General features: G+C 37.0%; 1 protein-coding gene across 2 annotated transcripts; it reads right to left on the bottom strand.

Annotated features, from left to right (window-relative positions):
* Positions 1 to 2543: 2543 nt before the first annotated feature.
* camlg (calcium modulating ligand) lies at positions 2544 to 12909 on the bottom strand. 2 transcript variants are annotated; one of them, XM_052014257.1, is made up of 4 exons: positions 12514 to 12906; positions 8561 to 9030; positions 4841 to 4906; positions 2544 to 3817 (listed from the first exon to the last, which is right to left on the bottom strand). In XM_052014257.1, the coding sequence occupies exons 1-4, from the start codon at positions 12680 to 12682 to the stop codon at positions 3626 to 3628; spliced, it is 897 nt and encodes a 298-aa protein (XP_051870217.1). In that variant the 5' UTR covers positions 12683 to 12906; the 3' UTR covers positions 2544 to 3625. The 2 variants fall into 2 exon arrangements, with proteins under 2 accessions (XP_051870217.1, XP_051870218.1); XM_052014258.1 differs by lacking the exon at positions 4841 to 4906 and having other exon boundaries at positions 12514 to 12909.
* Positions 12910 to 14963: the final 2054 nt, after the last annotated feature.

Here is a 14963-nt window from a genome sequence, read left to right as displayed (position 1 = left end):
TGAAATCACCTTTCCATTGAAATAACTGCCTTTTCATTTTTAAAAGTCTTTTCCAATGGATAAACAAATGACATCATTTGGTAAATTAGCTGATGTTACTGGTGGGTGCCATTATTGTCAATGGAAGAAAATTTCCTTTGCTAAGGAAATGGATGCCTAATCCCTGCAAGAATGTGGATGAGTATATTTAGTAAAGACAACATTTCGATTCCACAAATCTGTACTTTGTAAAATGTGGCACCTCATTGGATCAATTTTAAAATTCTAGGCATACTGCACGCATCAATTCCTCATTTACCCTAGTATTTAAGTACTCAACAAGTATGTAAAATATTTAAAAACCACAATTGTTGCTAAATTTTCATTACTTTTAACCTGTTCCTAAAACTCTCCCAATTCCAAGGCTCACTACTCTTCTTGGTAACCTTTGGTCATATTGAGTAACAGGAAAAAGCATAAAGTTTGGGATAGTGATTAGATAGCTCAAGGAGAAGTGCCAATCAAGTCATTTGTAAACCATTGGGATTGTTGCAACAAAGGCTGAAAACTTGAAAGGTGAAAACATTTAACGTTAAATATTTGTATAATCTGATATCCAGCTACTGCTTATCCACAAATATGCTATTTAATAGATTTCAATACTTTAATGAAATTCTGATTGTGCACAAACTGTCCTCAGCAGGCTTATACTATTTGACAAAACTGCAAACTGCAATGTGCATCCTATATGCTTTTTAAAGCAGAAACACTTTTCAGTCTGTTCAGAATCATTTAATAACTAAAGATAAAATTGCAACCAATAATGAATAAGTAACAAATGTTTGGATTTTGGCCAACCAAGAATACTTCCACTTTATGGGCTGGACAATACTGGAACCAGACCACTTCCCAACTTCTTCTGGATGTGGAAAGCCAAGCAAGTGAATCCTCTGCACTTGAAGTGCCTGACAAGGTGAAGCAGGATCCAAGCAATAAATGAGTCTCAAGTACCACACTGCTAATATTCTACCCCTGAACAACCAGACAACCTTTGGCAATTGAAGGCCTTTGAACTGTTTTTAAATGTCTGTGACTGTCAGAGACACAAACTATTTAACACAAAATGAAATGTTTTAAAATGAAGTGGCATTTGTGGTAATTTAATACAAAAAACAAATTTAAACAAAAATACCCTAAAACTATGTTAAAATGTCACAATATTTATAGAGTAAAATAACAAACATTTACCTGCAATAATTTTTTTCGACATAATGAGTGATCCCATACAAATGCATGTGCAAACCCCAAGTATAACGTGCAGGCATTGGTTGTCAAGCGCTTATGCTGCTGGGCTCAATGGCAAGTGCAGTGGCAGAGGTGGAGGTCAGATAAATCCAGGTTTAGCCTTCAATCCATTTTGGATTTCTGAAGTCCAAACAGCTGGCAGATCCCTAGAGAATTTTTGGCTGTCAGTCAACTCTATTCAGCCCTAATAACCAATCCCATATAAAACTCAATGCACGCTGTTATAATTGGACCCAATGCATTCCTTAATGTCGGTTGAACTGTTAGGAAGGCTCCCAAATTGCTCAGCTGGTAATTTCATTGTGTAACTGTGCAAAAAAGATCAATAAGTTGCAAGTATTTTTACTCTCCATTTGTAAATTAGCTGATCTGAACTGTGATGGCTTTATAGGCAGGTCAAAAAAGTAAAGAGGAAGAAAGAATATCCACTGGGTATTCTTAACTGGGAAATTACTGCATTGAGAAACATGGTCAGCTGTGATCACCCAAAGAAACAAAAAGTTGTCACCTTTTTTCCAAATGAGAGATAAAGAACAATAATTTTAAAAAATCCAATTTTGGGACAATGGAATATCAAAAATTTGGTAACAGTTTCTCTTAGAGTAATGGGAAACGATAACATGGGGTGCAAATTACACTAAATACTCATTGTCATTCACCAAATTCAGCCAAAGCAATAGGTGCAGGCACAGCAGTTGGTTTTTTGACTTGAGTAAAGAATGATTTAAAATAAAAATTTGAATAACCTGAAGGAGTGACAATAGCAAAGTGAAAATGCAATGCTACTACAGTGATTCTTGGCCGAACTGCTAAGGGTTCATTCAAGGATACACAGCCTCTTACATGCCAGTGGTCCTACAATGTACTTAAAAAAAAATGACAGCTCTCCTTCACTTCACAATTGGTTTTCTCGTGAGCTGTTCATCACTTCCACTCATCAGTTTTAGCAACACTGGATCTCTCAGAGTTCCATCTTACTGAACAAAATCTCTTCCTGCACAGCAGCTTCACCAAGATGTTTTTTAAAGCTAGAAGCATAAATGAACACTATTTTCTTTTCAATACCTCTTTATGGTAACAGTGCACAATTTAACCAGCTAACAATTTCTCCTTGAAATGTTTAACGCAAGGAAGACTGAACTTGATATGATGCCTCAATCAAATTAATCTTTAGTACGTCTTCCAGTATTAAACAACAGGAGACAACTTAGAAAACAACAATGGACATCCAGTCAAAAGGAAAATGAAACTGATTTGAATTATATAACAAGATTTTATTCAGGATTCCAGCATTTAGCTCATCATAACGTGACATACTCAGCAGCCACTAAAATAGAGAGGGAGAGAAAAAGAGGCATTTTTCCCTTCACAAACTACGCAAGCACCCAGTGTATAGAGGGAAAAAAGAAATCACTTGTGTTCTTGTACATCACCACCTTGTTGATTCATCCTGCCCTTTTGCTGGAGGGCAGCACAGATTAAACAGGGTTGAATAATGTATCACCTTACACTACAAAGTCACATAAATGCAAAACCTTAGTGTCGGTTATCAAATAACCTTTTATACTAGCGGCATAGTTTTATTGGATAGATTTACACAAATAATTAGACTAAATATGTAAATTGTTATGTACCTAATTTTTAATGGATTTTGAATTGCACAATAAAGACATTCACTCTGCTCTTCAATGGCTTACAGAAAACACAAAATCTAATATAAATACAAAACCTGGGTCAAATAATTTAATCACAGTATGCCACAATGAAAGAATAACAAACTCACTGGACAGCGAATTCTTTCCAGTCAAACACAGTCCCAAATAGTGGAAACAGATCTCAGATAAGTAGACTATCAAGCAGTCATTAGTAGTGTCAACTTTCCAAAACAAAAAGATACACTTGTGTGATAAAGGCTTTGTTGTACTCTGTACTTTAAGTTACAGTACCTTTTGCATTATCAAATGGCTTATGATAATCATACCGATTATGAATATACAGATGAGGTCCTTGATGTATTCTCAACTTTTTTTTAAATTAGTAGTAACAAACTACTTGATGCCAAACTTTGCAAAAATGAATTAAAGGAAAAATGTTTCTTGAAGTTCTTTCATTATAGTTTTCCAACCACATAACTTATTTTTGTCTTTGAATTTTATTTTTCCTTCAACTATTATATTTGAGTGAAGTGACTCAGGTGGGGAAAAACAACTGAGAGCCTGCAACAGCCTGAAAGATTAGTGCCTGTTAAGTCTAAGGGAATGAATGGCACAGACAGTGCATACTGCAAAGTTAGATGAAAAAGCTTTTTCTCATTTCCTTTCCCCTCCTGTGCTGAATAAAGTCAAGGCAAATCAACTCCAAGAAAGACAAGGATTTCATGGGAAAAGATAAAGGTGAAGAAATAGACACAAAGATCTGCAAATACATCTCCCATTTTTCCATATGTATCCATTGAGCGATTGATGACTTCAGCAGGAATTCCCGACAAAAGCAGAGCCGCAGTCAATACGGTTGTCTTTACCTTCTTCTCACTCTATAAGGAGCAGAATTACAGTTATCAGTATTTTGTCTCTTTATGCAAAACATTTTGTAATTCTAGCAGTTAATCAAGTTTCTGATGGAAAGGTAAAATATGACCCTATTGGTCCAAGTTGACATGCCACCAAAACACTAAAGTGAATGGCAGCATTAACCTCAACAAACTGCTTCTATTAGGGTAATTATTCATCCTCAGTGTCACACTAAGCAGACAATATAACAACAGGACGATGCTCATTCATGGGAATGCTATGCATTTATAGAAAAAATATTAATTAAAAGTTATATATTTTGTGAAATCAGTAGCTTTGAAAGTTATAAAGATAATGCACAAGAATGCAAGAGTGGCATATGAGGTAGAACACCAAAATGAGAAAGCTCTCAAGTAAGAGAAAATCAATCACTCACTGACACACAATAGTGGATTATTGTTAATTTCTTCAGCAACTTTTTTTTTAAGCGTTGTTTTTACTCATTCTGAAATGGAACTGCTATTTTTGGCTGCAGTAATTAGAAAAAAATGCTTAAAACAATATTTTCTTTTTTAAAAACTATCTGGAATTTAATCAACTGATATGGCAGATGTATCCTGGTACACAAATGAGTCACAGAACAGTTCATTATGTGAAAGATGATTTCATAAATTATCTTCAAATGAGTTGCAGCTAAAGAATGCTAAAGATACCTAATGCACATTATAACATTATTTTTTCAAGAACTGGACAGATACAAATCAATCCTAGATTACTGAAGTTAACACTAGTAAGATGCTTTAAAAATGATCGTGTAAAGAATTAGATGACACAAGTTACACACTATCCACTTCTGCCACAACGTGTCTATTTTTGCAACAAATTGGAAGTTAGAACTCTATCCAATCAGAAATCCAAACTAATTTCAGGCCTCGTTCTAGGATACTTTGCTATTGGTTTCATGCTTCATTGGAGTTGTTTTTAAAGACCCAACCTACTAAATTCAGGTCAAGCATAAATTATATTATCGAAGAATTAAATCTTACCTTCGGAAAGTACTTTGATAGGCCAATATATGCAAGTTGAAGAGTCAGAAAGGGAGCAAAAATGGCCTGCAAAATATTTTTAGAGAAGATTAATTAGGGGAAAGGCTGCATGTGGGGCTAAGTTGTAATGGATTTGTAAAAGTTATTCAAGTGAATGGTGCATCATAAATTGTAAAATTTCAGAAACACTGGCTCGGATTTTGCAGTAGGTGAAAATGCTGCCAGCAGATGCTGTCATGTGTAGTGTAATGCAGAAATTTCCAACATGCTGGAAGACTATGCTTCTTTGCAGTGCAAGTTTTATCAGCTCCACAAAGTCCAAGAGATGCAGAGCTGGAAGTTTAGAAACTTCAGACACACTACTGCAGCACACCATCAATGAAAAAAAAGTCCACAAACCTAAATATTAAATATTTCCTTTTCCATGGTCAGGATATTGCCTAAGAATTTCCAACATTTTGTTCGCATTCTCAGTTCAATAAATGCTATATACGTTAATAAATGAAAACAAGAAAAATATCTTGGTTATATTAGGAAGATTTATATTTAAAATGTCAGAGACCATGAAGAGTAGAGGAAGAGGAACAAAATTATAAAAGTTAATATTTCTATCCAAACCCATTTTTCATATCCTCTGCGAAGCAGTATTTTATACATGGGCTACATCTAATGGTAACTACAATGATTCACAATTCATTTCAAAGGAATTATGATGATATCTAGTGGCCTGTCATATTATCTGCTACTTACGTGACAAATGGTTACAAGCCAAAGAGCATATAAATTAGGAGCAGTACCTCTCAAACCCACTATACCAGTCAATAAGATCATGGATAAGCTCAATTCTGCATTTCCATCAAGAAATATTCAAAAACTCTGATTCTACCCCCCCTTTGAGGAAGAAATTTCCAAAGATTTGAGACCCTCAAAAAACTTATAAATATTCAACCCTTTGTTTTTAAACAATGACTCTAGTTCAAGACTCTCCCACAAGAGGAAAGATCCTCTGCATAGCCACTGTCTGTTGTGAAAACCTGCATTTCCTATACTCTGACTGGGTATTTAGATCATCAGCTCCTAATTATAGAAACTGCAGTGTGGAGGACAAGGATGAGAGTGCACTTATGTTAGAGTTTTGACATACATAACTGTGCAATACTACCCACCTGCCAATTTCACATTCAGTGCTCTAATCACTGCGTCTGAGTAATTCTGCATAACTACACAAAATTTACTCCCTCGATAACCATAAGAACATAATAGGTTACATATTGCAATTTTCATTCTCAAAATGTTAACTGAGCAGTTTCTGGATCTTAAAAGATGTTCAAAGAATCCATTCATACCAAACTGTTTTCAGAGGATTAATCAAACTTCAAAGAAATAATTGAGTACGCCAGTTAACTCCTGTTGGTGAGAGAAATTTACAGTTTGATGTGGACCCAGTCATTTATATGTGCAAGGTTTTCTCTAACAGTCTAATTGTTAGGACATTCATTTGGTATTAAGAGAGTCGTTCAAAAAAAAGTTCAGATTAGCAGCTAAATATTATGACAGTAAACAATGCCATGAAACATCTATAAAAATGATTTTCTAAACAATTCTGATAAATGATCCTTTATTTTAGACAATTTGTGCTTGCTGTTTCTATAGACCACACAGAAATGAACTAAAAAACTAGTTAAAAAATTTCAGTACATCAGTGCACAAAAGCACTATCTCAGAATGGCAAGGCATTCATTGCAGCTCTTATCCACCTTTCATTTAAGCTGTCATCTCTCGTATATTCTTCCACCCAGTATTTTTAATGACAGAAATAATTCATTCAATGAATTCATTCAATGCACTGTCATCCTTGACATCTGGCACTGTAAACAACAGTGTTCACTATACATATAACCAATTAGTTCCCTTATTCCAAATGGTATCATCAGTTCTCAACTACGTCAACGTGAGCAACTTTTGTTTTTACTTATAACATAAGTTACTGGGGTGTGCCTTGACTTCCTAGCAGCCTTTTAATCTAAAGTTTCTGGGAAAAAAAAACAGGTTTGACTTGACAATGATTGCTTGATCTTTCTGTTATTTTCATTCACAATGGTTTCTGCCTCTCACTTTAAGCTATCCAAAACTAGTGTTTTTTATCCCCCCTCATACAATACATTCTAGAGAAATAGGACATTATTGAAGACAGAATCTTCTGTCAGTTATAAAACCAGTGAAATCCTTTGGCAGCCACCAACATCTTTCTTCCTGGAGCTCACTGATAACTGAGAAGCAACACTCTCCTGGAGATGGCAAGAGGCTGTAAATATTTTAAAAGTTAAAACTTGGACTTCTTTACATGACATTTGTACAATTGAGAATGATGGCTTTGGATTATGTTTCACCCGGGCAACAGTTTTACTCTCTGCAAAATATATTATGCTGTTATAATGAAACTGTGCTCCTTAAAGCCACAAACAATTTCTGTTAATTAAAAAATGGATGAGCTCATGCAAAGTTTAATTCTTATTAAATTGCATTTTTATTAATGTAGCGTCATATTATAAAACTAAACATTATTTTTCCTTACATTCATCTCTTATAAAACTAAGAAATCCCAACTCAACAAATAGTAACTTTACCCATCAACAAACAACAAGCAGAAATAAAAACCAACCATGAAGCTCAAAAAAATCTCAATTCAAAAATTATATTGGCAAGAATATTTTGAAAACTAAATCAAGTCGTTTAATGTAGTTTTTCTTAAAAAAACAGATAATATCAATAGATGAGAAATTTCTTTCTGAAAATAACGCTAACAATATAAATGCCTTGATTTTACCATTAATGATGAAGATAAGTTCGTTGCTGAACTTAAAGAAAGCTGTTCACAATGGCCTAACCGTCCTTGGAAACGGGGAACTCCATGTTGCAATGTCAGTTGTTCCAAGGCAAGTTTATTGTGTGTTGCTTAGAAGGCATGTCGTTAGGAAGTTGACTGAGCATTGAATCACATGGAAAAATTCTCACAAAGCATACCAGAAGGCACGAAAAGATCTACATAAAGTAGCTTCCCCCACAAAAAAAAGGCATGAAAGTTTGCCAAGCAGTTACTTTAGCTTAGTGAGACATTGAAAACAAACCTCAGGTAACAAATCTTAACTTGTGCAAAGTAATTAAATAATTTGTAATAAAGCATCTGGCAGATAGAGAGTAATGAATGTTCAGAATCTATGCCTGCACAAAGTCTGATCCAGGAGTCCAGGTATACCTCTGGCATTCCTATAAAGTGATGAGAACCAGGGACTGTTGTGAAGCAATGGTGCACAACTCTCCATGTACACAACTTCAATGTAAATGAATAAATGATACAAAAATCAAAAAAGGCTGATCTTCAGTAGTTGTCTCAGATGCGTGGTGAAGGAAGTTACGTTTCAGTTGAGTAGAGCCTTGGCCAAATTCCTTCTGCAAAACTGCATCCAGTCCTGCCTATTTTAATATTTATTAACTGACAATCAATTACAAAACTTTTGCTTCACTGCCTCACTGGGAATTTTATTTCCTTCCTTCTTCGCAAAAGCCGGGCATGCATCTTTCAGCAACTGTGATAGCATATTCTTTCATTTACTAAGGAATGACACAGATGTTTTGCAAGCATATATTAAAAATATCAAAAAAAAATTCCATATTAAAATGCATAAGAATTTTACACCAGAAACCATATGCAGTACTCACCAGGTATTTGCATACAAAGATTCTAACCATTAAGGCTAGAAGAGCACTACCCACTAAGCGGAAAACCCGGAATGTGCCAAACTCTTCAGCTTCACCTCCATTCTCCTGACCAGGCTTCTCATTCATCAGTTGATTTCTAAGTTTCATAGCTTCATCAAATCGTGATATATACTGCTCAATACCACGACGGGGAGCACGCTGAACCTGCTCTAGCGGCACATCTGATTTTCCTAGGTCCCGATTTCTTGGGCCCAAATCATTGTCAGCCTCATTAGCTTTGTTAAATGAGTCTTTTCTGTCTGCAGAATATGGCCCTTGACTCTCTGTTCCATTAGTATAATGGATGGATGTCACTGAACTATCAGTTTCATCAGGAATTCCTGGGGTTCTTTTGGAAAAGCTCGAAGTCAGCAGAGATTCTGTTTTCTCCAGTTCATATGGTGGAAGGGAGTCTGCTCGGTTCCCCTCTTCTGCATATAAAGAAACAGGAAAAGATTGTAGTTATCTTTCAAGTACGCATAATTAAATAAACATTCAAAATGTATGAAAAAAATTCACTGAAACTGAACTTTTAAAGTTAGCATGTCATAAGATTACTTCCAATTCTAGGCCCTCATTTTCACCTCAATAGCTTATGTTGAATCTGATGAAGAGCTTCTGGAAGTTCATATATCATACACACTTTGTTTCTGTTACAGAACAGCTGCCCACATTTACGCACAATATTCATATTTAGTAGACACATGAGAGAATGCAGATGCTGGAAATGCTTTGAGTGTGTTGCTTCATATTTAGTACATGTCTTTTTATTGAGAAGAGCAGGACATTACAAAATTTAAATTTATTATCTTTGTATTTTCACTTCTTTACTAAAGATCCACAATACAATTATTTGAGCACAACTATTTTTGAATATGAATTTCCCATTCAACCTGAATAATGGTGCAGATTAATTCAAAGTTGCTATCTGGTTCCATGGAAAAGAGTTTCTGCCAGCTCACTGCATTAAATAAATCAAGGGAACTGGTAACTTGTTAAGACATTACAAGCTAAGTAATGTCTCTGTCAATTTGGACCAATCTTAGAAGTTCAGCCAAATACACATTTGTGCAATCTTTCTTTCAAGTCAGATTGATTATTGTATGATGCGCCCTACTATATTAATATGCTTGCCTATAACCTGGGAAAAGCACCCGTTACTGCAGTTTTACACGTTATTCACTATTAAAAAGCACTGTGACTGGAGTTAATCTGCCTGCTTGGAATACAAGGTGAGAATTTTGTTTAAAAAAAACCTTTATCAGTTACCAAAGAGATTCTCATGTCAGGCTGGAATGGATTTTATTGCACAACCTCAAGGTAAAAGCGCAGTGTGCTAAATCAGTAATGGTAAAAATATATAAAGTACACCATCCTAGGTGTATAGTTTTAGCCTGGATAGTAAAATTGTAAAACTATTCTACATCATCTTTACATGCATTATGCTCCTTGAGCCCAGAATCAAACACTTGCACTGGCAAGAAAATCTTAGGTTAATCTACTGGGCTCTGGCATTTTAGAGAGAGGGGTCTAAGGAGGAGAAAAATAACAGGAGATTAAAAAAAATCAGAACACATAAAGGTCAGCAAATATATATATTTAATCAGCAATAGGAAAGGGTGGGTAAATAAGATTGACCGCTACTCATAAGTAGAATAAAGACCATAAAAACTAAAATGATGTGGTGTTTCAATGTTGAAAGAAAGAAAGAATAACTGTACCACTTGTGTTAGGAGGAATACATGTAAAAAGGTAACTATAGGCACAGATCACTCAGCAAAGAAAAGGCAGTTATGATATTTCTGGTATGTATGTTTCAGGCATGAAGATCACATTTAGTATAACATTTAAAACAGATTGATTTTCTTGTTTTGATTGGCCAACTGGTTCCAGCACACAATTTCATACTAGATTTCAAAGTGTTTGGTTTTTCTTCATTAGTACCAAACTTTGCCCACATGGTTTAAGCCAACAAACAGTTATTGGTTGGAAACTATAAAACTGAGCAAAGCACTAATTACAAGATGATTTATAATCCCAAATTGCATTAGTCACAGGTTTTAATAAAAACAGGGATTGTATAGTATTGTCAGGGATAGTGATTTATCAAAATTAGAGTAGCTTGTGATGTAGAATTTAGATCCACTGAGAAAAGTGCCAGAGACAGAGAGGTGTGGTCTGAAAGCACCAGGAAAGGACTGTATCAAAGCTAGGGGCACTGAACAGTTCTGACAGAGGACATTGCAGATGTGAAAGAATTCACTGTTGCCCTGCAGTCTTACAGTAGAAGACATATTTAGAATCCACAGAGTTAATGATAAAGAGAATCCAGGGAAATTTACCATGTCCTTATTTTTAAATGAAAATAAGATACATCATTGTATCCTTAAGTGTCAAAAAGCATTTATTTCAACTAGCAAAAGATTTCTAACTATGTGTTGCCAATACAAAACAACTGCAATACCCTCCAATCTATTATAGTACAGTGATATTTAAAAAATAGCAAACTCTCAGATGTTTATAATTCATACTATTGCTCGAGTACAAGATCTTCCAAATTAATTTTTTTCCCCACTTAGGAAGGGAATATGCTCATAGCCTTTACTGAACTTGTGTAATCAATGAGGTAACAGACAATCAGAATTTAAATTAAGGCATCATCTTCAAACCATCATCCTGCATTCATCCTATCCTCCCTCTCAACTTTTCAACCTAATCCCTTCACGTTCTCAAGGCATGGATAAATGATCTACACACCTGGGTTTCACAAGAGCAGTTGAGAAACTCCAAATGTGATCAAGATCTCAAAATTCTTGATCTTTCTTTTAAGCGTGCAAATGGGCTCCAACCATCGCTCTCATTTATCTTAGTCTGGCATTGGGTATTCACAAGATCACAAGACAAGGGAGCAGAAGTAGGCCATTCAGCCCATCGAGTCTGCTCCAAAGAAAAGAAAGGGAAAAAGAAAAAAGGGAAAAAGAAAAAAGGGAAAAAGAAAAAAAAACAGAAATGGGGGAAAAAAGTCTGCTCTATGAGCTAAAGGAAAAAAAAACACTATTCCTTTCTAGCCCCAATTTCCAGCCTTATCCCCATAACCCTTGATACCTTGACTAATTAGATACCTATCTATCTCCTCCTTAAACGCCTCCAATGATTGGGCCTCCACTACTGTACGTGTCAAAGAATTCCATAAATTCACTACCCTCTGGCTAAAGAAATTTCTCCTCATCTCTGTTTTAAACTTGTACCCTCTAATTCTAAGATTGTGCCCTCTGGTCTTGGACTCACCCACCATGGGAAACAGCTTGGCCACATCTACTCTGTCCAGTCCTTTCAACATTCTAAATGTTTCTATGAGGTCCCCTCTCATCCTTCTGTACTCCAGTGAGTACCGTTCAAGAGCCGACAAACGCTCATCATATATGTTAACTCCAATACTTCACCCCGTTTTCACAAAAACGTTCAATCCAATCTTCCTAACCCGGCACAACAAACAATCTGCTGGAAGAACTCAGCAGGTCGAGCAGCACCTGCGGAGGACAGGAATTGTCGACGCTCCGGGCCGACACCCCGATGCAGGAACAGACGCTGCTCAACCAGCAGATTGGGCGTTGCTCCGGGTTCCAGGATCTGCAGTCTCCGCCGCCCTTCGCCCGACATCTCGGGTGCGGTGATCGCACCTAAACGCTCTCTCAAAAGAGTGGGTGTGTTTTATTGTTTTTGCACCATTGGTTTGCCATTAACTGGATCACTGGTTGCGCCTGCTGGTTCTGTTTATTTGAATAGCTGGAGTGGGGGCGGCGGAGGGAGCTCCCGGTTGCCCAGCGACGGCCGGTGATCGCCGCTCAGCCGGTTGCCAAGGGACCGGGACCCGGGACCAGGCCGCACGCCCTACTCCCACCCACCTCACTCACCCGCCCCGTTTTTGTTGAAGCCCATTATTCGGTTCAGCCGATCCTCTGAGTTCAGGAGCAGCTTCCTCCGACGGAGCTCGGCCCTCCTCCGTGCCGAACTCATCTTTTTCTGCTCGTCGCCACCGTTGAGCACGTTGCTGCCGCCGCCGCCGCCGCCGCCGCTCTCCATCACTCCCGACTGCAAGGCCGGCGCCGCCTTGTGAGCCGGGGCGCCCGGCGATGACGTCACACAAAGCCACCGTCGGGGAGCGAGTGGTCTTTGGGGTTCAGTCTGGACATCACCTCGGGTGAGGGTTTAAAACTGAACCACTCACGTTGTCACAAATATTCCTTTCATTTCAATTTATTTGCAAGCTCAATGCAGTGGAGTCTGTTCCACGGTGCCAGCTCTTGAAAGCTAAAGCGACGCCCACTCCTAAACAAAGGCTGGTACTCTGTCCACGTCCAAAACACCAGCACAAGTTCCATAATCCAACGGTGGGTGGGCTTCACATTAAACCGCTACTTACAATGGGGTCAAATAAATAACTAGATGAAAACCTGCGGGAGAATTCAAAAGCCAAAATAAAAAGATGGTGCATTTTTGGGTGGGTCCCCAGAAACAATGCTCACTTGGAAATGTTTTTACTTAAGTAGTAATGTATTTTTATTGATATTAATTACAATGTGTAAAAGTGCTTAATGTATTTTGAAGAAAGCCAAAAAACAAAAGGAACATTTGGATTTTCATCAGACCAACATCACTTACTAAAAATATATTTTAATCAGTTTCTCACAGTATATCCAGCTGTCTATCACTCCAGTTAACAAAATCACACTGCTTTCATCACACACCTTGAACAAACATTTGCAAAATCAGTGCTGTTAATAATCTATTCCTAGATCCAAATCCCGTGTTAGTTCAGGAATATTTGTTCCCCACCCCTCAAGCTGTTTTTCACTCGCTCTCTGATCATGCTGTCGTGTCTACTCCCATGACTGAAGTTTGGGTAACCTTGGATCTAGAGTGAAAGGGATCTAGAGTGAAAGCAATATAGATTGAACAATTTCTCACTTGTCTTGTTAATTGACTCTATTCCAGCACAAAGTTTATTGAAGGTGAGGTGCAACATTGTGGAGAAACTGATTGAGAAAACAACAGACTGCATCGGGATTGGGTCTGTTTTGCACCTATTGATTGGGATCATGGATTTCATACCATCATGGAGCAGACATTGGAGGGAGAGTATTTTTCCTCAGGTACCTTGCAGTATCAATTTCTTCCTTAAAAACTGAGCTAAAATAATTATTTCTCTGCTATTCCTTTACTCTTAAATATAGAATGGTCCCTAAGGTCTCAATGACCTCACATTTTCATTGGCTATACATTTTTGCCTATAACAGCCTTTGCTGTTTCATTTTGAATTTAAATCTTCTTTTATCTTTCCTTTCAACCACTTTAATGTCCCCCATAAGCTTCCGCCATCACTGGAACTCTCTTCGTGCTTTTTTTTTAAAATCTTCCTTACATTTATCATACCCCGTTCTCTGAAATCTCATTTATACTTTCATCTCTGTTTATCCCTAAAAGAACCCCTTTTACTCCAAGTCACAATTACTGAGCTTGGCCACATTGATCTCATGTTAAAATATTGCCCAATGCTGGCAACCTACTTGAGTTGCAATTTCTTCCAACCAGTAGATTTTCACCAAGTCCTCTTGCCATTAGATATACAGTTAAAAAGAAAAATACTACTTCGGGCTAATGGGCACAAGTAAGGTATAGTGGAGGGCATTTGGGTCAAAATAATTGTATGACAAAATGGACAAACAAATATATTTCATGGAAGAGAAGATAGAAAACATGGCAAAAGTGGAGAACAAGGCCAGACTGAAAGAGGAGCTCAAAAAATTAGCATGTCAGAAAACATGTATTGTTGAAATTAGTAGGATTGAAAGGCAGTACATTCCAGGACTGCTGACCTGCATCGCAGGGTTTTGAAAGAGATGGCAATGCAGATAAATGCACTTGAAAATAAAGATAGGATTTGGTAGAGTCAACATGGATTTATGAAAAATAATGTTTTGATATATGTTAGTATATGTTGGATCTAAAAGTGCCTGTTGCCAAACAAAAGATTATTAAATAAATTGAAGCACACGAATGTGGAGGTAAAATACTGGCAAGGATTGAGGATTGATAAAGAGACAAAGTATAGAAAGAAATTAGTTACCTTTAGGTTGGAAGGCTGTAACCAGTGGAATGCACTTGAGTCCCAACTTTTCACAATCTATATCAATGATTAGGATGAGGAAATCCAAGTTTGCTGATGATTCAAAACAAGGTTATAGTGTGTGTTGTGAGGAAGATGCAAAGAGGCTTCATGGGATATGGATGGGTTAATTGAATAGGCAAGAACGTGGCAGAAGAAGAGTAGAATAGCTTCCTCCAATTATTTAGAGCCCAGGTG

This window comes from Pristis pectinata, chromosome 4 (genome assembly GCF_009764475.1).
Source record: "Pristis pectinata isolate sPriPec2 chromosome 4, sPriPec2.1.pri, whole genome shotgun sequence".
Classification (NCBI taxonomy): domain Eukaryota; kingdom Metazoa; phylum Chordata; class Chondrichthyes; order Rhinopristiformes; family Pristidae; genus Pristis; species Pristis pectinata.
This window is presented reverse-complemented; position numbering and strand designations above follow the sequence as displayed.

Coding starts and splice junctions, on each gene's coding strand:
- camlg (XM_052014257.1), bottom strand. CDS start 12,682: ATGGAGAGCGGCGGCGGCGGCGGCGGCGGCAGCAACGTGCTCAACGGT. Junction 9,031..12,513: donor CTTCAACAAAAACGGGGCGG/GTGAGTGAGGTG, acceptor CTTTATATGCAG/AAGAGGGGAACCGAGCAGAC. Junction 3,818..4,840: donor TATCAAAGTACTTTCCGAAG/GTAAGATTTAAT, acceptor TGCTCCTTATAG/AGTGAGAAGAAGGTAAAGAC.